The sequence below is a fragment of the Rhea pennata genome, chromosome 4 (assembly GCF_028389875.1).
Source record: "Rhea pennata isolate bPtePen1 chromosome 4, bPtePen1.pri, whole genome shotgun sequence".
NCBI lineage: Eukaryota > Metazoa > Chordata > Aves > Rheiformes > Rheidae > Rhea > Rhea pennata.
The window spans coordinates 51,625,216-51,650,356 of record NC_084666.1 but is presented as its reverse complement, the minus strand read 5'-3'; the positions used below and the strand labels follow the sequence as shown (position 1 = coordinate 51,650,356).

General features: G+C 35.7%; 1 protein-coding gene across 2 annotated transcripts in view; it reads right to left on the bottom strand.

Annotated features, from left to right (window-relative positions):
• Positions 1-25,141, bottom strand: part of MGAT4D (MGAT4 family member D) — a 42,713-nt gene that overhangs the window by 6,670 nt on the left and 10,902 nt on the right. For both annotated transcript variants that reach the window (XM_062574771.1, XM_062574772.1), the window contains 10 exons: positions 19,920-20,081; positions 16,715-16,855; positions 14,716-14,849; positions 12,637-12,683; positions 10,006-10,119; positions 8,108-8,183; positions 5,509-5,620; positions 4,438-4,568; positions 1,103-1,210; positions 28-221 (listed from right to left, as the gene is read on the bottom strand). In XM_062574771.1, coding sequence (XP_062430755.1) covers positions 28-221; positions 1,103-1,210; positions 4,438-4,568; positions 5,509-5,620; positions 8,108-8,183; positions 10,006-10,119; positions 12,637-12,683; positions 14,716-14,849; positions 16,715-16,855; positions 19,920-20,067 — 1,205 coding nt within the window. In that variant the 5' untranslated portion in view covers positions 20,068-20,081. The remainder of the gene's footprint in view (positions 1-27; positions 222-1,102; positions 1,211-4,437; positions 4,569-5,508; positions 5,621-8,107; positions 8,184-10,005; positions 10,120-12,636; positions 12,684-14,715; positions 14,850-16,714; positions 16,856-19,919; positions 20,082-25,141) is intronic.

The window sequence follows — 25,141 nt, the reverse complement described above, 5'->3', positions numbered from 1 at the left end:
TAGATATCCATATCATGTAATACTTACTTTTCTACTTTTAGTGGCTCTAAAAAGGTGAAGCTGATAAAGTCCCCAGCCACAGGAGCCAAAGCCCAAAAACAGTCTTTTCCTTCATAAACTTTTTCCAAGGTATATTGCTGGAAAATTCTTAGGCTTGTATCCAGCTTTGCAGGTGGATTTTTATGTGCTTTATGTAGCACATTTTTGCCAAAATCTTTATCCTGTTGGATATAAAGAAACGTAATTTCACACATAAAAATACAGTGAAAACAATCTTCCAAAATCTTGAATTACTACAAGGTAACTAGTTCAGAAAATAGAGTAACTGTTTTCCAATAAGCCAAAATATATTTCTAGTAGAAATATGGTACTGACTTCAGTGAAATCGCTGAGATTCAGTGTTACAGTTTATAAATCAGAGCTTTACTGACTATTTTCCAGGTGTCCAGACTTAAAAGAAACTTCTCTGAAGTGGGCTGTTTCGCGGTTGTCTACTATACCTTCTACCAGAATACCTGCTACTGGCCTCTCCCAGAAACTACATGAAGCTCTAGTCTGATCCACTACAACAATTTTAATGTTATCGTGAGTGGTCTAAATGGTGCTAACAGAACACTACTGAAGTCTGACACTTCTTTGTTCTTGTCCTAAACAGATAACTGGTAGATCCATTGGTTGCCCTCAAAACTCTCCCTCAAATTCCACTGGCATTGCTATAACCATATCCTTTTTCTACCAGTACACACTTCTTGTTTTTAGTCCTTGGTATTTGGATTGTGGCTATTTGACCGTTATAATCGTCTGTGTTTGTATGGTGCATAGCACATGAAATGTGCTGTGAAGACAATCCCTATTATGTGCAATGCAATGCTGCTCTGACTTGTCATGTATGCAGAGATTCACAGCTGTTTGTCAGGAGCAGTCTGCACCACCTGCAGTTCAGATGTTAAATTAATATTATCTCCAAAATCTGTAATCAAGCACTTCTTGGCTATAGAAATGCCATCTTGTGCCAGAGATGCAGTGCTTGATACTGATGTGAGAAACAAATCAGAACATAAGCATACAATCTAGAAATATGGAAGAAATTTCATATTCTTACTTTCAAATTCTGTATCTTTCCTGGCAAGGATGAATGAATTCCCACATGCTGAAAGAGAGATGGTTTAGCACGGATACGTAACTTTGCCTTTTCCTTTTCACAGTGCATCTAGAATGAAAGTAGAAGAGAGTGAAGTTTTGTTTAAGTAAAGGAGATGCCAAATAACACCAGAAAGGCAACTCCATTATGTAGTTGAGGGCATGAGTTCATGTGTTTGAGCCATATTTACATAAATAATTCTTAGATAAACAGGCATCTTATATATCAAACACACTGTTTCCAGAACTAGACTCATAACTCCACACACTCTGTGTAGATTTGCAGGCTTAAACATCAGTAAATTCAGGGATTTCTGCACTGTATCCCACCATGTATCATCAATTTCACCTGATTACACCTCAGAGTAATAGAAACAGATCCTCAGATCTGAAATGGTTTGATATTTTAAACAGTGCATTCTGCTTCTGGCAAATATTATATTTAAATTCTCACTTTCCTATTTAGATATATTTTGTGACATCATTAGGACGTATACCAGGAATTAAATAACTATCTTAGTACTGATATCTGGGTTTCTTGATTTTTGTATGGCAGTAAATTATTTCTTTAAATGTAACTTTTGCTCTATATCTAAACAGCAGCATGGTTTGATACAATAAAGATGATATACTACACTAACATGCTAAAGGAATATGACATAAGGAGGCTTAGGATAAAGGGCTGAAGTTGGGCTTCCTGAGCTACTCTCAGTTCCGCCCCTAAATTACTGTATGAATTTGGAGGATCACTTGATCTCTCTGTTTCTCTGTTCTCATATCTTTAGATTTGAGACAATAATTGTTTACTTCCTCAGTGAAGTGCTTTTAGTTCTATCAAAGAAACATAAATTCTGTCAATGCTATCTAAAGCTGGAAGTGATAAAGTCTTCATTCAGTTAGCTTAAATACCAAAATTCATAGTGAATTTATGGTTCTCACAGAAGTACTAATTAGAAGTTCAAAAACAACCAAAAGGCTATAAATAGAACTAAATACATTTACATATTTCCATAGTAGATGTTCATCAAAACAAGGTAAAAACCCCAATACTTGCGAACTGTTTTATAGGCAGCTGTTTCTTTGAAAAGAGTGCTATATCTTTACTAGAAAAATTCCGTATAAGAAAACAAATTTGTGATCTTTCTACTGATAGGATTTGCAGTTCATCCCTAGTAAAAATATAGTCTTCAGTAGGTCTCTTTTTATGCCATGCCACCAAAAGAACTACTTTTAGGAGCAACTGAGAATAATCAGTAGCACATGATAACTGGTGTGGTCATTTGCACAGAAACTGGAGTGAGGCCTCTTGCTGGGCCAACTGTCAGGGCTCCCATCTTTGCAGCCTGCTAGTCCCTACTACACTTGATAGCTCTATGCCACTGCTAGTCAAACAGGCAGATGATGGTCCATAAGAAGTAAATGCAACAAAATTTCTGAACCACTCACAGATCTGATGGTTCTGATCATCTCGGACTGTCTTTTCCAACTCAGTAGAAGGATGCAGCTGAGGATGTAGCTGAATCTTCAGAAGTTAATAGCTCAGGCCAGAAACATGTCAAACACCTATCCCCACTGGATAGCCCATACCTGCCATCAACAGGTGTCTAGTTGACCCACCAGTAAGGAGGCATAGTGTGTGAGCACTCTAGTGAGACTCTCAGAGTGTTAGGGTTTCTGACATCTTGCCTTATTTGGCTCCAGTAGGAGACTCCAGCTTTAAAATCACAGCTTTAAACTGACAAGCACAAGAGAAGGAGAAGCTGGGATCATTGACTACTCTTCTTCCATTCCCATTTTCTGCATTCTCACAAACAGTCCCGGTACGTTTCTCCCACTGCTCCTTACGTCCCAGTGGTAGCATAAGATGACTCGACAGTTTTTTTGCTAGCCACAGCAATTGAAATTGAAATTACAGAAGTGAAACTCACCAGAAACTTGATGTTGCTACTCTGCTTTGACTTGGCCAGAACAGAGGCACATGATTTTGTCTGCTTTTCAGGAATATAGCATTGTTTTAGGCATGTCTCAGGTCTTATAAGCTCAAACAGTCATTTTAAAAATTTAAGTAAAATATTTACTCTATAGCAGCTGAGGTTGGTACATGTGTGAGAAAAATCTGAAATAGCTGATGGTAACATTAGCAATATCTTTTTTGTTTGTTTGTTTTTACCTCAGGCAGACAGAAGCCTAATCAGAGGTGCTTAAAGCTCACTAATTCCTATGAGCCAACCTAATCAAAGGAACAGAATTTCAGTGCTTAATTCCATCCGTAGGCTGTGAGAATGGAGACTCTTCAGTGGCATAGCTAAACTGCAAAACCAGGCAGCTTCTGCCTCTCCCAGGAGTCACCTTTCCTACACAGTAAAACTTGAACTATGTTGATTCAGCTCTCCTCGATCTCCAGCTCTGCACAACCTCTATCCTTCTCTTCTTCCTTATCAAGACAAAAGTAACACGTGCAAACACCTGGTGTGGGGACTCATTAATCAAATGAAACTCTTGAACCTTAGAAAACAGAAGAGTAGAAACTATGGTCATACCTCTGTGGCATAAGTCTGTTAAATAAGAAGAGTGGAATAGTGACCAGCACCAAACTCTGCTTAGAGAAGCAAAAAAAAAAAAAAAAAAAAAAAAAAAAAAAAAAAAAAAAACACTTAACATATCTTTGGGTTCATCTATAGTGCTAGAAATGGCACCTTCTGCAGATCAACACAATTATTCCTTTCATTTTCTGTAAAAGAGTGTCATTCAATCCATTCAATCTAAATTTCTTCCCGCATTTTTTTTGGGGGGCAAGTGCTCTCAAGTTTTTTCCCAGGTAGTTAAAGGTTTAAAACAAAACAAGCAAGGTCCACTTTCAGAGAAAAAGGTAGTGGTAGACAAAATTCAGAGGAACTGTGATCTTAAAATTGTATACTTTAATGACCTTCATATTATTAGAAATGATAGTCTATACAGGTTTATATTTTCATTTTTTTACTCTGGTGCAGCACCATTGACTACTTGACCAGTTGCAGGCAGTTGTGAGCTTTCTCTGTCTATGTGCTGAACTGACAGAGGTGAGATGGTTCTGATACGGAAGTGTGAGTTTCTGCGAATCAGGCCTCTCAACAGGCTTTAATGGGCTCAGACCCAGTGTAGATCAACGCAGATCTACAGCAAATCCTTCCTCACAAATTCCAAATGGTGTAAGTCAAGTCTGAGTGATTTTTATGCGTTTTTTTTTGAAAATAAATTATTCTGTCACTGATATTGTTTGACTATTATTTGTGCATATAAGTTCATAGACATACTTACTATATCCTTTTCTGGGTTGCAGACTTTAACCCAGAGTAGGTGGTCTAGAAGCCAGTCTATGGGCTTATCTTTATAGAACATGAGGAAAAATTCCACAATGAGAGGCAAGTCTTCCGATTTAAACAATTTTCCTGAAAGTAAGACATTATTAAGTTGCACATTCAAATATTTTTATTGCCATACAGAAACCACCAACTTTCTTTCCTCTACCCATAAGCACATGAATGCTGTTCTGACACATAATGGAAATTTCATATAGACTCCAGCTTTGGAGATGATTTTCTTTTCCTCCAGCTTGCTGGGATTTTGAAAAGATTTCCATCCCATGTGTGGAGATACTACCAAATAGTCAATCAAATGATCAAGCATGCAGTTTTATATCCTAGTTCTAAACACAAATATGCCAGTCACAAGTATCAGTGTAAAAGATGAAACAAAATCTGAATACTTCCTCAAAATGCTAGATATGCAATTTCACTGGCAATAGTGTAGTAAATATATTTAAATTAAGATCTAGAGATGAAAAAGGTTGCTTTGTAAAATACTATCCTTATTCATTTAGTTTTCCTGATATTTTTATTAGCAGATTTTGTTACATTAAATTTATTTGTTCAATACAGCACTGATAATGGTATGCGATAAATATCACAAATAAATTCTGAGGAAAAAATATAAAGAAATGTACTACTATAAAAATAATAATAAAAAAAATCACTATAAAATGTTCCACAAAGGAAAGCAGATACTTCATAGGTTGTGCTACTTCAGTTCTTGCAAAGGCTACATGCTACAGGTGCATGTGGTGCCCTGAGGTGGAACGATTTGCTTCTTATGGGAACCCAACAACTAGATCCTATGCTGAGGAGACTGTGTATTAAAAAGACATTGCCAAATAACATAGAAAGTAAGACTTCAAAAGGGAGTTTCTCTAAAATTTTAGCATTTCCTCAAGAATCAAGGAAGTTTTGATATGTGAGTCCTTCCATGTAATTCTGTGCAAGACCTACTCTATTCATACAGCTCTATGTTTGAGTCAAATCCAGCTGACCCTGCTGAGGCCTTAATACATACCAATGAATCCAAGTTGGGAGAACTCAAGAATCATCCACTCTTGGGACTGTTTAGCAGCAAAGTTTTTTATAGTTTGAATATACTCAGGTTTGGCTATAATATCATCTTCCAGCTGGGGAAAGGGGAAAAAAACAAAACAACAACAACAAAAAAAAAAAACAGAACAAGACACAATTGGTAGGTTTACTGCTTGCAGAGGAGGTAGTGATGCTGTCACATGTGAATGACAACTGCATTGCACTTGACTGCTGTACAGTCTTTACCAAAATTGCACCAAACTAAAGTGCCTTTTTACCTAGCTTCTGTAGATATCTCTGCTTCAGTATCATTCATTAAATGTTTTACAGAAGTGACCATAACAGGCTGAGTGCTTCCCACTTTTTCAAAAAAGGAGAGGTCTCTACCTTAAAGAGCTAACACTGAAAACTAAAAAGGGAACAAATTGAAATTAAGGGAGAGGACAGTAAGCAGTTTGTGCTGAAGTTGTAAAAGCATTGATAAGCAATAGGAATAAGTTGTTTGGAAAGACAGACAGCATAATAGTTAGAAGCTTTGCAGATTAACCTGGCAGACTCTGTCATGCCTAAATGGTAACATAGGAGAAGAACTGGTGATACATACTACTCACCAGTAGGAAGTGAGGTGCTTCAGAGAACATTAGCCATGAAAGAAGGAACATACTGTGAAGCTCAGTGAAGGACAGAAACACACAGAGCTTTTAAGGAGTTGTAAAGGCTCAAACTGGATACATCTGTAGAGCCAACTGATGGACATTGAGAAGAGCAGAGTGATAGCCATCAACAGAATGAGAAAGGACTTTGCTGCATTTTTGCATAGCTTTATGAGAAGAAAAGATGTTTAGAAGGGCCAGAAACTACTCCAGTAACCAAAGCTGAAGATGATGAGTCCAAACAAGGAGTTAAGACATAACAATGCAAAGAAAATAAGTGAATTTCAGAAATAATTAAGGAGCAAGCAGTTCAGGGTTTGAATTTGGTATGGATGTGAAAAACACAGAAAAAACAAAGAGTCTAACCCCTCAGGAAAATGTTGCCAGGGTCCAGTTTAATGATACAGTCAAGCTGATCTAACTGCTCTCTGTTCCTGCTGCTTGTCTGATGGCATTGGAAGCTGGTTTAGAGAGGTAAATAGGTAGAAAATTAATGCTATCAGAAAAGAAAAACCCATAGTTTCCTGTCAGTTTTGCATCCTCAACTGACTCAGTGCAGAATCAGCAGTAATATTTCATGGGAGACAGTAACGAGGGAGCAGGCCCACAGCTGTCAGATGAATTTAACCGCTATTACGAGCGGAGAGATGGCGGATGTCAACAGCGAAACAAGGGGTAAGTAGAATGAAACTTGAAAGACAAGATTAAGAGATCTGTTTTGACCCTGTCAGCTCCTGCTGATGATAAGATATCAAAAAATAGATGAAGACAAACTGAGATCAAGATGCACTGAGATTAAAACAATCTGAGATCTGGGGTTCAAGCCGAGGTGACAGTTATACAGTAGAGAACAGCAGAAAAATAAAACTTACAAGAAGTTCTGCATAAAACCAAATAAACTAAGAGGATTATCCAGTGGCTAGATATAAAGGGAGAAGAACAGAGAATCAAACAGAACTTCAGAGAATCCTCACAATGTAGGGAAGGGAGGATCCTCTTTTTTTCCTCCAAAAAAGAGGAAAAGCAGGGAGCAGTATCTCAAAAATTCAGTGAGACCATCACGCCAAGAAAGACTAGAAGGAAAACGTAAAAAAGTAGTAAGGATGAAGAATACAGAAGCACTGATACAAAACAGACGTAGATGTGGTTATGAATTAGAAGTAGTTTTGCATAGAAAGGAGCCTGGAACAGTTTTTTTCTGGGGCTGAGAGTTGAAAGTGATTATTAGACAATGTAGTTTGACATCCTATGTAGCCTAAGACATTAAAAGTAATTTAATTAACCCTCCACTGAGCCCTGTAATTTATGTTCAACTAAAGCATAACTTCTTGAAGAGCATCTTGCTATTGCTTAGCAATTTCAATGTCAGTTCTTTTTCAGTAAATAATGCTACATGTAATTACCCTTAACATTTAGTATGTTGTACCCAAATTCTAATTTGATTTTTTTCTGGCTTCAGCTTATAGCCATTTGTCATTTGTATGCTCTCATCTGCCAAAGGAAGTTATGCAATGGCTGTACACCATTTGATCAGGAAATGTAAGATAAGAACTGTCTAGTCCATTTGCCCAATTGCCATCTGAAGGACAGCAGAATATGTAATCACAGCTTATTTCCCTTTACTCATCAGTACTTTCTGAAGGAAAAAGGCATATGCACAGTTGCAAAGAAAGGTAAATTCCTTAAATGATATGCAATAAATGGGTTTCCATTTGTTCCTCTTATTTATCTACCTAAGCGAAGTTAAAATGAAGCAACAGAAAAGTAATACATAGCCCATGTACAGTAGAAGCATAGGCATTGGACAGGAAAGTATTTTCCTTTTCATATTTCTTTCTAAACTACATTAATGTATTTACACATCTCCAAAATGTATATCATCACAGAAATAATCAGTATTACAGCTACTTAATCATATTGTGAACATACCTGTAAATAAAATGTTCCCTTAGGTTGGGCATATAGCATTAAAAAGCTATAATCCAAATTCTGTTTAGTTCTCCACCTAAATGTGAGCAGCAAATTCTGATAAGCTATTTTGCAGTTTTACAAGAGTTATTTGTACAATAAAAGCATTAAAACAATAAATCATAAAGCTGAGCACTCTAATTCATTGTTAAGTGAATAAGAGTAAAATAAGTAGTATTTTTTGATCTAAAATAACCTGATTTAAAATTTCCTCTATAATTAATATAAACATTTGTAAATAATTCAACTTCTCTTTAAAATTTAATGGAAATTAATCAAAATATTTCAACTTGTAGCAACTCAGTCTGAAATAAAACATTTAATTAATAAGCATATTCATGTTAAATGACTTAAAGATTCTATTCATTATATTATGAAGAACAGAGATTTAAGAAAAAATATTATTTAGACATAATTTAAAATGCTTTAAAATTGAGTGTTTTTACTGATCAGCAACACAGAAGCAGGTTGATAAACTTCATTTTCAAGTTCAAATGTAAATATAGATTTTTCTCCATTAAGTATAATATCTCATTTTACTAAAGGATAAAGTTGCTATTAGATAATGAATCATAGAATCATAGAATCACAGAATGGGTAAGGTTGGAAGGGACCTCTGGAGATCATCTAGTCCAACCTCCCTGCTCAGCAGGTCACCTAGAGCATGTTAGACAGGGCTGCATCCAGGCGGGCCTTGAAGATCTCCAGAGAAGGAGACTCCACCACCTCTCTGGGCAACCTGGTCCAGTGCCCTGTCACTCTCACAGGGAAGAAAATCCCCCTCACCTTCAGGCAGAACTTCCCATGGTTCAATTTCTGCCCATTGCCTCTTGTCCTGTCATACGGGACAACTGAAAAGAGTTTGTCCCCGTCCCCTTGACACCCTCCCTGCAGGTATTTGTACACATTGATAAGATCCCCCCTCAGTCTTCTCTTCCCCAGGCTGAAGAGGCCCAGCTCTCGCAGCCGTTCCTCCTAGGGCAGGTGCTCCAGCCCTCTGATCATCTTGGTGAGTCATTCATAACTATTTAGAACAATTAACATCAAAGTGTATTTATATTGTATCTAATTCAACTCTAATCATCTCAGACAAATATAAGTACATAAACACGTTTATGCTCTGGAGAATAGGAGGCTTATCTATAAGTCCCATATACATGCATACATATATATGTATACATATATATACACTCTGATTTTATTCTTCATAAAGTTTAAATATTGCGGCCTTCCTGCTGGCATTGTTTGGGTAGCTCCTAAGTACATTAAAATCAGATGAAATAAATTTTCCTAGTAAATTATCATTATTGCTGGTCAAAAGAAAACTATTTTCCTCTAGTAAATCAATTTTGTTAGGTTGCAATCTCTAAATGAATTTGGTGCACGTAAGCCAATAAAATCCCCAGAAGAAAAGAAAGTGTACAATCACCAAAGGTTAGGTCATTAAACCTGTAGTAGCTGTTACTAGCTAGTTACAAGGCTACATGAGGTTTTCTTTGGGTATTCTCAGAGTCCCCTCCCCGGATCATTAGATAAAACATTTTCCTATTTTTGTCCTCTGTTACTGGATCATCTAGCCTATCACCACTCAGCATATTCCATCTGGTTTAAAACCTGTGGAATGGCTACAGTCTGGACCCACAGAAGAAGTCTTGGTTCTAACCCTGAAGCTGATGTGCAATAGCTGATGAGCATAGCTTTTCTCAAGACTCCCTTGCGTAATAATTCAAAAAAGTACACTTAAGGTCCGTTATCTTTGAAATTCACAAACTTTATCAGCTCAGACAATATTGACTTTTGCAGAAATTTCCATTCTATGCTCTTAGAAAGAATTCTTAGGTTTTATATAGTTTTATTACCTTACTCTGTCCTCTGAATCCCCAAATGTTTTCTTCAGATTGGAAAGAGCTGGATAATAATAAGCAGGAGGAGAAACAACCTCCAGGACTCCAGACTGGACTTCACCAGGGAAGCTACAAAGAGAAGTTCAGTGAGACTCCATTCCTCAAAAGTCTTTCTGAGGCAACCAAAGACAGCAGTTCCTAAAAGTTAGGTTTGCTCCTTCAGAGTAAGATTCACAACTCCAGCAAGCAACCCAAATCACCTATCATAGAATCACAGAATGGGTAAGGTTGGAAGGGACCTCTGAAGATCATCTAGTCCAACCTCCCTGCTCAGCAGGTCACCTAGAGCATGTCAGACAGGGTTGCATCCAGGCGGGCCTTGAAGATCTCCAGAGAAGGAGACTCCACCACCTCTCTGGGCAACCTGGTCCAGTGCTCCGTCACTCTCACAGGGAAGAAATTCCCCCTCACCTTCAGGCAGAACTTCCCATGGTTCAATTTCTGCCCATTGCCTCTTGTCCTGTCATACGGGACAACTGAAAAGAGTTTGTCCCCGTCCCCTTGACACCCTCCCTGCAGGTACATGAATAAGATCCCCCCTCAGTCTTCTCTTCCCCAGGCTGAAGAGGCCCAGCTCTCGCAGCCGTTCCTCCTAGGGCAGGTGCTCCAGCCCTCAATATTGGAAATCAAGACATTAGGAACCAAGAAAGGACTTCTGACAACCAGCAGAACAGGCAGGACACTACTTCATTCAAGTCACAGTAAACATGGAAGAGAAGTGTGTCTCAGAAATCTTGCCTCTCCTAGATATATAGGTGTTTATGCATAAAATCCTGAGATGGTTCCTGAAATGCAGCTGTAATTTACAACCAAACCCATTATCCAGAACTACACACTAAACTTACCCTTTCCATGTGAGCTACTAGTTTCCTTATTATTTTTTAGCTCTAATCCTACAGCTACCCAAAATGATACTCTCTTGGATTGCGGGTTTGGTATGGGGAGTCTAGGTCCAGTCTATACTCCAAGGATTATATTTTGCGTTTTAAAAGTTAGTGAATAAAATACATAATCAACCTTGGGAGCAATAGCTAGAACTAAGATATCCCCCCCCCCCCCATTCTAGAATATGTAAAATAAGTTATTCAGTTTTTAATAGGCATAGAATCACTAAATAAGGAGGACTTCTCAGTCCTACGTTCCTCCTTTTCTATGATTACTGAAAAAAGACAGTAAAAACAGTAAAAATTAAAAGGTATCACAGTGAAAGTATGCTGATAAGACAGAATGAAAATTTTACTGTATAATAGTGACAACAGCATCTGCTCTACAGAAACATTTCTAACAATCATAAAGAAAAAAGAAAAAAAAAGAGGCAAGTGCTTAATTTGCTGTACACACTGTACTTGTACTTTCTGGTGTTAAACAGTACAGAGGAAGACTGTATGTTCACCTGGTCCTAGCTACAGTAGCCCTCTTCAAGCTAAACAAACTAAACCTCCTGGAGGGAGAAAGCTATTGTTATTACTTAGCTAGTAGGCTGAGCTTGGGGAGCCATTTGGAGGAAAACTGCAGTGTAAACACTGTCTGGAGAATCTGCAGAAAAATCTGCACCAAAGCCTCAAAAAATGATGGAAAGAAGGAAACTTCTTTGGGAGATCTTGTTCTATTTTTTTCTTACTATTGTAATAAAACATTGATACAGAGATTGGGAGCTTTGTTGTGGTTCATTTTTAAAGAAGGAGAGAGGGGGGAAGCAGTTTCACTTCAAATACTGGCCACACAGTAGGTAACTCATCAACAACTTTGTGCACCAAAGAAAACCAGCAACATCAGCACTACAACTCAACGCAGATACCATCTATTGCTCTCTTTTAGTCACCTGCCCTTCAGGGGCTTTAGCCTTATCTGTTCTGTGGCTATTAGATACTTTATACCATTTCTTGGAAAGCAGCATTAGTAAGACAAAATCATGCTATCAATGAATGTATTGAATGTATTTTTTGCCCAGTTTAATTTAGCAGTTGTTCTTCTCAAGCTGCTCTACATTTTCTTTGCACACATGAAATGTCTGTTGGAAAGAGTGGTGAGGGAAAGCAAAAAGAAAGCAATGGAATCCAAGCCTTCATTTGATAACTGTTACTTTAATTTGGCATAGCAAAGGATAGGCATCTCATGCTATCCATTACATAATATTATAAGCTGACTGGTGTCCAAAATCCATTGCCTTTATGTAAAAAGAGGCAAACTAGGAAACAAAAACATCTACAAAACATAGAAGATATCAGAATACATTGCAGAGCACTATAGTCAGTGGGGACTTAACGCACGCAGCCGCAGGTGCTTTGAATTGCATCATTAATTTCACTGGGAAAAGACTTAGGCTCAAGTAAATATTTATCAGAGGCCTTACCTGATTAGTTAAAGTATATTTATGAAATGAGAAAAGAAAAATAAACTGATATACATCTTTGTGTTTGAATTTCACAGATGCACATACAAATAGAGTGCACCTTTGATTTTTTTCATAGTAGCTCCATTTCAGTATGATAGTTTTATAATTTATTGATGAAATGCTCTAATTCTTTCCATAAATACTGGAAATGTATTTATTAACTGTTCCGTGTTACACAGTATACTACTTACCTTGTCCTAACACTTTCTGCAACACTGTTAACATATTCTGCATTCGCCTGAAAAAAGAAGTGGGTTAATATTTAAATTTCACCTATTTTGTATTAAGTATTAAATAACATTTTGTAGGGAATATTTACATGCAGCCACTTCATTTCTGTTCTCTAATTCTGTTCATTGCAAGCAAGAGAAACATTTCTACTAAAAGACAGTGTTGAGATCTCAGGACAACGGAACTTTTAATCTAATTGAAAATAGAACCAATTTATCTCTAGCTATGCTTTCTGCATTTTGGTTTCTCACTGCTTCTTCATGTACTCAAGCCATTTTCTAGGAAAACTGTTTTACAGCTTCCAGTTATACCAGAAAAGCAGAGTCATACAACTGTCAATAAAAATAAATGTTTCAAATCAACCAAAAATCATAAAAGAGAGCCTATTGCTGCTGAGAAGAGTCACCCGAGCAAAATTTCCCAAAGCTACAATATCCGTAATTTTTACATAGAGCTTCTTCTCAATATAATAAACTTAGGGCACTTAGTCTGAGAATTATGAGGATATACTTATCATTGCTACTGTCAAATGATTTTTTTAATGTCTTTTAATGTGGAAAGCATCGTTAACTACATCAAACAGTACTAAGTTTTATGGATGTGATTTCCAAAGCAATGTATGGCCTGTCTTATGATTTTTTTTTTTTAATTTGCAATAAATAAAAAAGATCAGATGTGGTAAATAAAGAACCATGACAAGAAGAAAATAACAAACTTTATTCACTTTCAGCCTATAAATTACTCCAACTTAACCCATCATGTAAACATTTAACCAGATCTTCTAAAACTTTCTGGGAAACTGAAGGTGTGGATACATGATCAGTGAACATGCCTGCCCTTCTCCACTATCTTATCACCTCTCATATTATGATCAACCAGTTCTAATTTGGAAGTTGCAAGAATGTGATGTTGGGGAAGGGAGAAGAGAGAGATTGACTCTTATAGGAGCCGTTGGATCTTAAATTGGTTTAAACTGACCATGAAATTACTATCTAAACTACAATTTGTTAAACATGCCGCTCTGGGACTATCCAAAGTGGGAAACTTTACCATTTTAGAAGCTAACGCTTGAAAACTCAAAGAACTCTGAAACAGCATACAGGAATGTTTTAACTGAATGGCAGTTGGGCAAATCTTGTGCTGCTGAGCCTTCTCATTGGGAAATATACTACTCTAAAATAATCTCAGCTCCCGAAAGTTAAGCTGAAGGGGAAAAGGAGCCAGGAGAATTGGGCCTACCTAGTTATTACCATGATCAAAACTGAAAGGAGAAGCCAAGATCTGAATATAGCATGACAATTGCAAAAGCTGTTATAAATAGTGATTAAACCAGAACTTTAACTCTTAATAAATACATACATGAAACTGAACATTGTTTATAGAAGGATAAAGAAATATGAAGAATAAATATAAGGTCTGAGTAATTCTCCAGTCTGTCATATGCAAGTCACTAGCTATTTCCCTTCTATGATTTTTTTTTCCAAAATATCTTGATCATATTGGAAATCTGAGAAATTTTACCTACCATTAACAATTTAAATTGAGTATTCTTTATTTTTCCAAATACGGATAGTTTGTCTCTGAACAGTTTAAAACTGTTTTCTTGTTCACAAGAAATGCCAGTTCACATGCAGAAGGCAAGGCTTCAACATGTCAAGGTATTTTTGTCAGACTGAGTAAGTCTAAATTTTTTAGGTCCTGTGAAACTTTCCTGGGAGGATTTACTTTTCATTCTTGTAACAGAATACATTACTTTCAGAGACAGTAAAAGGTCATAAGATTTTATCTGAAAATCTGGCTGCAGCAACTGTGTTTGTAACTATGACTTTCTTCCCCTCCTATCATTTGAGTTGCAGGTCTTTTTTCACCACATCTGAAGACTGAGGCACTAACTGCTTTCTATTTACTCCACCCTTAAAGAAATCCCTCCAGAAGTCCTGGCTGACAATATATTGTGGAATTTCCTACATCATTATATTAAGACACAAATTTCACATTGTCTTTTTATTAGCATACTGCATGTTTCCATACTAACTTACCTCAGCTACGAAGATGATTATTACACAGTCATTCTTTTGCTCTTCAGAAAGTTCATATAATAGGGAATGCAGTGTATTCATCAGATAATTTTGTTTTTCCCTTTTCACTGTAGGAATACCCATGACCAGTGAGACTGCAAAGACAGAAGTCCATCACTTCATTTTAAGTCAAATAAAGAGAAATTTTAATTCCACTTTAATTTTGATTTGACATAACCATGAGAACACAAGAACAGGTCTATCCTGTTAGAAGATAACTATAACCACAAGCATTCACTGATTGGCTTACTTGGTGACAGTTAATATTCCCACAGAACTATAACATAATTTTTCTTGCTACCTGAAAGAGGAGATACTTCTAGTTAGGCTTAGGTTAGAGAAGCTTGTATCTGTGTTCTAGGCACTGCATTTATGCTGTGCAGATGGCAAGTTATTTTAACAATTTACAACCATTACTACCTCTGTCAAACACATGGGCATCTGCTATTGGGTTTCAAAAGCACATATCGAAAAAGTTGTCCTAGCTGTCTGTATGGAGTTGAAGAGATCCAAGTAGTTAAGAGCTACCCAAGACTGCTTTAGTGAGCAAATGACTTTCTCAAAGGAAGCAAGTGCTATATATCTCAGTAAGGAATTCAGCTCAAAACTGCTTTCTGAGCAGTTTAAATGTGAACTGATGGCTTAGGTATAATCAATAATAAGAAGAAAGGAACCGAAACAGACTCTGGGAAAGGCTGCATTGCTGATAAAACCATGCTGTATGACATAATCAGTTTTTAAGCAGGACTTCTCTCTTTTTTCTTTCTTTCTTTTTTCTTTCTTTCTTTTGCTTTTCTTTTCTTTTCTTTTCTTTTTTTTTTTTTTTTTTTTTAATCAGTGAGTGCATTCCAGAAGTCAATAACCTAATAAGACTCAATAAACCTGTAGAAAAGACTCCTAGTCATAGAAAGTTTGTGAGGCTGGTAAGGAAGCAGCATATTTTGAAGGAAATTAATAGATACTGAGTTGCTCATTAATGGTGCCAATGTCAATTCAAACCATAGAAGTTCCAGTGCTCCTTTCCAGTATGTAAATTGCTAAACCACTGTGTTTTAGCTTTCCTTTTAACACACTGAAGGTCAATCTGTACTTGTTGAAGTACAGTCTTGCTATTGTGATTTTCATTTATAAATAAACATTGTGTTCTTTTACTACTTACTACTTTTTTGTTTGCTAGAGAATGTGTTTGGTTTTCCAAGGTTTTTCTGCAACTGTTTGCTAACTACCTTCTGATGCTTGGTAGACTAACACTGGTTTTCAGGCACTCAGTGAGAACTACTGCACTAGATCACATTGCTACAATTACACATACTCATGAGAAGACTGTAGAAAAATACCCATTGTCTTGGGCAGTGCCAAATTTTTCCTTAATTAAATCAAAAGTGTTGCCGATGTTTCTTTACATAAAAAAGTCAAAAGTTCAACAAATACAAAAAACAGACAAATGGTTGACCAGTTTACAGTTTGTTTGCTCCTTTTGGCTATTCTTTTTACCTACTACCCAAGAGCTTGGAGAAGCTGTAACTTAATCATTTGTATTATGGTTCATTGGAATTCACTGGTTTTTCTCCATGCATGAAGAAGTTGCATTGGAATTTTATTAATATATGTCAAATTGGAAATTCTTGGGTTCTGTAAGCACACTAATTCTGTGGGGAAAATGTCAGTCAATGCATCTTAGTCATATGAGAACATGACTAGGAACAAAAAGATACTGCTTTCAATTATGACTATTTTTTGATATTTGAAAAGATTTACCAGAATACCTAGAAGTGAGGACTTGAAATTGGGATGGGAGTGGTAAAGGTGCTTTTGTCACTCTGTGAAAATTTATTCAATTTGTCAACATTTTAAAATTTAGGGGAAAAAAAACCCTCCAAAGTTTGAGTATGTTTCATTGATAGAATTTAATAGATTTCTAGAAATGTACACAAAATATAAATCAATTTTTATTTCTTACCTCCAGTTCTCTGTTGCCCAATAACAACATTTGGAAAAACGGAACCTTCATATTCTCGAAGGTGAGGTAGATAACAGTACATATTTGTAAGACGCATGGGGAGTTTTCTGGTGAGATTTAATAATTTCCACTTCATATCATCTTAAAGAAACAACAAATCCACATACATACATAATATAAAAATCCAGCTGCAAAGACCATTATTCAAATTCTTTTCCTCAATTAAATTTTAGATTACCACACACAAGGTTATTCAATCAGAACCATTTATCAGAAAAGATTATATTTCACATGAGTACTTCATGATGGTTAATAATTAGCTTGTCTGGCAATTGATTCCTATTTCAGTCTAGTGAAGTTTCCCAGTTTCTCCAGCATATCTCAGGAATGGGCCTGACTAGATCTCAGGAATGAATTTATGGCAATGCATTACAATAGCACATATACACCCCAATCAGACTGAACCCCTAATACGGCAATTAGTTGAGAATCCCATTGTTTGATCCACCTCACAGCCAGAAAATAACATAAAGCTCCAATCCTGAACTTTCTGTGGAACTCCATCTGGAGTTCTCAGTGCATAGATAGCTGCAGGACTGGGCCTAATTTAAAACACAATAAACAGTTATTTTAAATACAGCTAGAGAAAAATGGTACATCTTTTGCACAGGTTTCAGGTTTGGTTTGGTTTTGTTTTGTTTTTTTAACTAACAAAAAGAAATACTGATTATGATTAATAAATTTCTTAGTAACTTAACTTAATAGAGTTCAATGCTTTCCCTTGAATGTAACACATGGTAATTTTCAGTATGCGCATGAAGGGTCCAATCAGAAGTCATTATATATAAAAGTCCTATAACAAAAAGGACAATCAGACTTAAGGCTTCAAAAAAGGGACAACCAGGTTCAAGCCTTCAAAAAAAATTCAAGAAACAAAAGACTGTAATATTAATGGAGAAAAAAAAAAGAAGGAATATTTATTCTCTACTATTTCAAAATGAAGATAAAAAAAATGTACTTATTAACGTTAAAATAACTAAAGTGTGACCTTTAAATATAAACCTATTTTAAAAAAGAAGCTATATAAAAAACAGACAACATTCATTTACTAGTTTATATTTCTTTATATAAACACTCCTGAATGTTCCAGTGGTGCTAAACATTCTTTAGAAAAAATTTAAAGAGCTACTAAAACCTGAACAATCTACTTCTAAAATTATTATAAAATCACTTATAAGCTTGCAAAAAAAATTTATAGCTAATGTAAGATACCCATAGGAGCACAGATGACAGGCACAATGCAACTAAAGAAAGGGGAGGTATCTGAAAGGATTAAAAGGAAGACTAGATTTTATGAGAGGAAGAACTGTAAATGGTCCTTCTAATCTTCAACAAAACTGCTTTGAAACAAAATTTAAAATCACTCCAGGTTACCTATTAACCAGCCATCTAAAGGCTTAAATCTTATCTTTCTAACATAGGCAGTGTATGGCTCTCATACTACAATTTTGTCTGTCATTCTTTGTTACTGAATTTATCTATACCCTGCTACTACTCACAAGGTGAATGTCTTGCCCTGAAAGAAAAAAGAGCTCCCATGAATTTGCCTCAGGTAATTCATACCTCAGTGTGTGCCTCCCCTAGATACTTTAATCACCTGTGCAAAGAGGCTGGTGCTGGGGGACTTCATGATATCAGAACAATATCTCAAGTAAATTTAGCCAACAAAATCATTTTAACAGCCTTCCAAAATACAGAAAACTTGAAAACCCACAGTTCCACAATCAGTAGAACAACACAAGGCCTATTGACTTAAATGGAAAGCCATTATGCCTAAGAAAGCCATCTGCAACAAATTCCCAAATTTACCACCATCAAAAGTTACTTAAAATAATCCCTACAAATGACTATACTCATCTTTATTCATCTAGTTAGATCAACATAGCCAGAAGTTTACCAAGTAGGCAATATCTTTTTGAAGTTCTTCAGCCTCCAAGATACTCTCACCAAAAATAACAAATTATCAGAGATTCCCCCCTCCAGAATGCTGTTTCAGTTTTCAAAAACAATTTAATACGTATGTGTAGACCTTTGTGTACAAAAGACACCCTCAACTCCTCCCACGTTGCTTTGCCACTAAATGTATTGGAATTTTGCTGCATAGAAACTTTTTTCTTACTGCCTTCCTAACTTTTCAAGGACTCTCCACTTCTATAATCTCCATCAAGGGCTAGGCAAAGGATATTAGTTTTACTACATGTAACAAAACATGATTGGAATGGGAAGCAGAAGACTAAGTAAAAATAGAAGAAAAAACATTCAGCGATGTTCAAGAAATTTCTCCTTTGAATCCCATGAACAGACAACAACTTCAACACTTTCCGACGTTCATTTGCCTTCAGTAAGAAAAAAAATGGCAGGAGGACGGAGACTTGCACTCAGCTCTACTGTTATTACATGCATTAGGCATGAACTCTCTGTCCACAGTATGTGAGGCTACTAGCGGCAACAACATGTTCTCTACTGTATAAATACTTACAGGGCCACAATGCTGCTAACAGTTAAGCATTTAATTATAAGCACCTACACTGTTTCTTTTAGGAGATGGAATTGAATCATCTAGTCTGTTATCTGCAACTATCAGTGCACACAGTAGATTAAAAAAGTAGGGGCTGTAAGACAGTAGGACCTAATGTGTGGGGTTTCGTAAAACAAATTAATAAGAACTTTAAAAAAAAACAGGAAGAAACCAGATCACTGGAATAAACTTAATTGCATTGTGGTGTCCATTTTCCTAAAAAAATTAAAAAAGCAGACCTCTCTCTTCCCAAAATTACAGCCTTAGTATATATCAATATGTAATGGTATACTAAAAGCTGGTAAAAATAGCTTATTTAGTGCTCTGTAGTTGGCAGTAAAAAAGAGCGAGTAAACTGTAAAGCGAGTGAACAGCACTTACTTGTGTTTACCACTGTGACATCACCGCAGTCTATTTTGATCACAGTTTATTTCTCATTTGCTTAATTAGTAACAGATTCCATATAGTGAGTGGTTAGAGATTGCTTTCCCACTCATTTTTTAAAGGAACTTTTACCTAATGCTGATATCATTAAATCAATGATTTTTCTCTCTACACCAGTGGTAAATAAACATGAGTGCACAAAACTTCAATCCTTTAAGATAATACATTTTTATACATACACACCTGTACGATTTGTTGTTGAATTCACCGCTTTTGCAACTACACGTTTAATTTCTCCTAGGGCACTGTTCAGTTCATGTGATCTTTTTTTGTTTTCTTTTTCAGCATATAATAGTCTTTGATGAAGTTCCAGAAGCTGGATTTTGTACATGTCTAAGTCATTTCCTGCAATGAGAATGTAACTGCTTTCAAAAAAGGTTAATTATATAATAGAATAAAGAGAAGGTTTAAGAATACAGGACAGTCCAGAAGACGACATTACCAGGAGAGTATAAAAAAATTTAAAAGGAGGCCATTCAAAGTTTACTCATTGAATAAAGACATCTGGAAGAGTATTAAGAAGTAGGGACACAGTTTAGTGAGTACACTTGTGCAAAGTCTTGAAAGGGAACACAAGAAATCAGAAGGTGACATCAGTAATAAGGAAAAAATCAGTCAAAAACTATGAATTGTGGGAAAGGTATTATCCAGTAAAAACAACAACTTTTTCAGTAATGACAAATCCTGATGGCCCCTTGTTATGCTGAAGAGAGTAATTATATAGTGGCTTTCTACTGTATAAAACAGCTATTAAGATTAAAAAATAGAAGATATATATATAAAATATATCGTTACATCTCCCTATATGTAAAGGTATGCCATCTTCATCTATGAATCAAAAAGTGCCTGAAGTACATTAAGAATTATTAGAAAGGATGGTTATTTGAACTTCTGAATATATTTACTTCTCTAGACAACAACTGGATTTGTGCTGTCTTGAAAGTTATCTTTGTAATTTTTAGACCTTCTTTGATTAAATAGCCTACAATCATATCCAGATTAGGAACATTTCAGTCTGAATAATGGTTATTTGAACTCCTGCTTTTTGCATAACATTCTCACATAAGGCAAGTTCAAGATTGTTTACAGAAGATCCATTTCCGTAAGAAGCAGTGACATAGAGCTAGTACTGTTAGTCTCATGTACAGAACTTCTTAGTTATCACAGATTATATATAAGACTCCCTGTTTCTTCACCATGTGAACAAAGACTGTTAGACTTGTTAAAAGTGACATAAGGACACACTTCAATAATGCCACTCAGTGTAAGACCATCTGAAGGGGAAAAAAAAAAAAAAAAAAAAAACCACACACACACACACACACACACGCACAAAAGCTGGTGCTTTTGTTGTCCAGTTTCAGGAACTGACCTGAAAACTGGAGGAAAACCACATGAAAAGACACTATCAAAAGAATAGCTGAAATTTCAGAACTTTGCTATTCTTATCTAATAACATATCTGCAGGGGAGTTAGCATGAAAATCAAACATCAGTGTAATACTCAAAAAGTTATTTTAGTCTGTTTTATAACATAATGATATGTAACTTAATATGAAAAGATTGTCCCTATTCTCAGAAACTACTTAACAATTCATTTTTCTACTGGTATCTATTGAAAAAAACATTTAAATTTCACATAAATTATGGATTTTGCAAGAGTTTTACTAGAAAAAAATAAAATTGACAAAAATGAAAAAGGGGATTTTAACAAAACTCAGCATTATCCTACATTTTAAAGTCAAATGGCATTGTTTAGACACTTCTCCCATTCGATTCTTAGACTGTGCTGAGTCCCATACTCAGCGGGACTTGTTTGCTATGATCCACCATTGTCTCTCAGCAACTGAAGCCCAAGGGACTCTAGCCTGTAGAAGGGATTGAGAGCAAAAGGCACATACATATAAATTTGTGATAATCTGCAGAAGCATTTGTAACTGAAATTGTTTTGCTCTTTTACCTAAAAGGATTTTCCACTTGGAGTAAGTAGAAGCCCTTATCATTTAATTAAGGACCTATAAAGTCCATAATTTAATCAATAAATGCGTGACTGCAAGGTCCCAAAAATCTAAAAGGAAGAGAGTAGTTTAGAAAAAGTATTTTAAAAATAAAACATCATCTGTATTATTATTATTAGTGAGCTCAATGAAAAAGTGAAAGATAATTAAAAGTAAGTTTACTAAAATGCACACAAAAACAAATGTTTCTAAAATTTCCTGACAGTCTTAATGTTTTGACCTGCAAGAAGGGCATTTATAAGTAGGAGGAGTCCATATAAAGCAATCAGGAATGTAAACTCAGGGTTGTAGCACAGAGAGGAGAATTGAATTATTACAGCTGTGTGCAACAAGAAAGTCTGGGGTTACTTAAGTAAATTTCCCTTAGAAAGAAACAGAATAAATAAATGAAAAGACAAAGGAGGAAGCAGATTCCACCTTTTAACAACTGCAGAGGGAAAACGAAGTTTAAAGCAGTTTTCCGAGACAAATCTGTAATAAGTTATCAGGCTACAGAGCTAGAACCCTGAGACAGCAAAAATACTGGAGCACATAATGAAGATCTCTCTTATAAAATATTATTTAGATTTTTTTTCTTTTATGCTTATCTTTCACAGTTGTTTCCAGTGCTATAACACAACCTTCAGCTTTTTGCTTTAGATTAAAATCTTCTGTTTCCATTTTATTCTTATACATGGTTTCTACAGAGTTCACGAACTGACTGGTATTAGTCACATTGCAAGAAAGTGATTCTAGATAGAGCATCAATACATGTAAACACAGTGGAGATTTATTTTGTAATTTCAAGACAAATTCAGAGGTGTGTATTAAAGATGAAGTAACAGATGTGCATTCTTCTTTAAACTGCAATTGCTATTTTGAGAGTTAGCATCAAGGGCCAAGACAGAGCGGAAGAATAACCCTAAATGAAAAGTTCAACATGCTCCTTCCAGTAAAATGCAAAAAATAGAGAGTGAGCCCACAAGCTTAGGACAAACACATGTTATCACACAATATCACTTAAAGCTTTTCACAAAGAGAATTGATCATCTTGCAACAGAGAGATTTCTGCTAACACGTTTCATAATTAAATGCTAGAAATTGCTAATCCATTGCCATCTCCAGTGCTGTAATAGCATAAAATTTTGCTAAACAGAATTCCCTCTGTACAATTACATTAGAGGAAGAATCAGTAATTAAAATACAGATGAATAACATTTACAGTCTCTCTCTCTCTCTCTCTCTGTTTACAATTCTTTAGCTACCTAGTGCCAGTATTACTCAAAACTATCAGTGCCACTACCAGGCTGACATTCTGGCATGTGCCAAGTACTTGTATTTTCACTTGCTTATTTTCAGGTATGCCTACCTTAACATTGTAGATGCCTCTGCCAAATTTGCATTGATCAATAGAAGATCAATATCACTCGGCTATCACTGAGTACAGCCAAAGAAGCTAGCATTTTTAATGGGCCTTACCTAGTTCTTCAAGCCAGAAGAGTGTAATCACACTTCTGAATCTTTCAGAACTGAAGCCTTAATAGAGCAAGCTTTCTAATATTTGTGTATTTCATTCAATTTTGACAGCTGGTGAAGCAAGAATTTGAAAAAAAAACGAATGAGCATTCATTTTCCCTTAGTGAAGAATAAATTTTTTATAAACATATATGCTGCTATGGTTTGAAATAGAACAAGAAGCAATGAGCTATTAGATCACATATAAATAAGATTACTGTTAGTTAATGTTTAGAATACAGTACGGAAGTTTTTATATTTTGTTGTGCAATAGTATTGTCACAAACACTTTTCATTACTGAAATTATTGTAGCAAACTAAGAAGATAAAATCCAAAACATTAAGAAATTACACACTCCAAACATTTAAGTGTTCATTAAATTCATACATATTTTAGTGTGCACGTGGAGAGGGTGTTCTTTAAGGATCTAAGGATCAACACAGAACTTTAACTACCGTTTCTAAATTCTAATAGCTTTCTTATAAAGAACAGACAGAGGTTTTTTATGAATATGCTCATTTTGGCAAGGCAAGGAGGTCCCATAAAAAGGAGTTTCAGATATACTGCAAAACAATCTCTCTATCCCCATTGATAGTCTTACCTAACACCCAGTCTACAAACGTTCCCTCTGCAGTGGGGAATGTCAAGAAAAGAAAGTAGCAAGAAGACCAGGACCTATAGCAAAACTACAAAAGGCAGATGAAGATAAAGGCTTCTTTTCCACTTTGACATGCTGAAGATCAATCGCTTTGAGAGGCTACAGAAATCCTACTAGGAAATCCTAGTGGGCTCACGCTGGCTAAAGGCCAGGAAAAAAAAGAAACAAAATAAAACCCACGGAATCAACAATAATATTCAAAGCTTTGTGACAAATCTTCAGCTCTTCAGATTGTTTACTACATTGTCATATATATTTATGGCATTGTATACATTTACAGCTAGTGCAATTCTAAGATGGCAATATCTAAGATGGTTTTAAATGCAGTCTTGTGTTATCTCCTAATATAGACATACACATATATAACTCTTTGCACTGGAAACTACAACTGTTTAAAAACTTCTAGAAACAATACTAATCTCTAAAACAAATACTCATTCTGAAAGTCAAAGGATTGTTCCTCTCAGCTTCAAACACACTTACTTCCCATTATCGTGAAGGCTTCTAGTTTTCAACTAGAATTAACTAACAATTCACTTCTGGCAATATAAAAGAGCTCTGGAACAACTCATCATTATCTCCTTCTAATATTCAAGGGAAAAAAGAAAAGTAAAGAAAAAATAGGAGCAGCAGCAAGAAACAAAGAAAAATCCCAGAGTCTAGCAGTGCAATAACCTCTCTCTCATTTCTTGATTACAAGCAACATTGTTTACCATAATCTACAACACTTTCTTTTAGAAAATCAGCTTTGATAATGCCCCATTTAAAAGAAAACTAAATGATCATACTAACTACAAAAGATCTTGTCATACTCTCTACTTGGAACTACTGCTCGCTGTTCAGGTTAATGAAGCATATTAAAGCATTCAAGCATGCATAGCTCTAATAACTGTGGTGGTTTATTGTCTTCCTGTAACTGATCTAAAATAGATAGACCTTCCTAAGTCTTCTTATTGCACACTTTGCAAGCTCAGGTTCTGTTCTGTCAGAACGAGAAGGAAAAATCCCCAAAACAATACCTCTTAGTTCTGAACGCTTAGTTCTTATACAAACACTTAAATTCAGCAGTGCACTAAAGGTATTCATGCACCCTTTTAGATAAGGACACCTTCCTGAATTTGTGCATGATATATAAGCACAGGATTGCTTGCATCTCCCAATAAGTTAGAGATAACCAAGATAAACTACCATAAATTCAGAACAGCTTCACCTACACTGGGTACATTCACCCATTA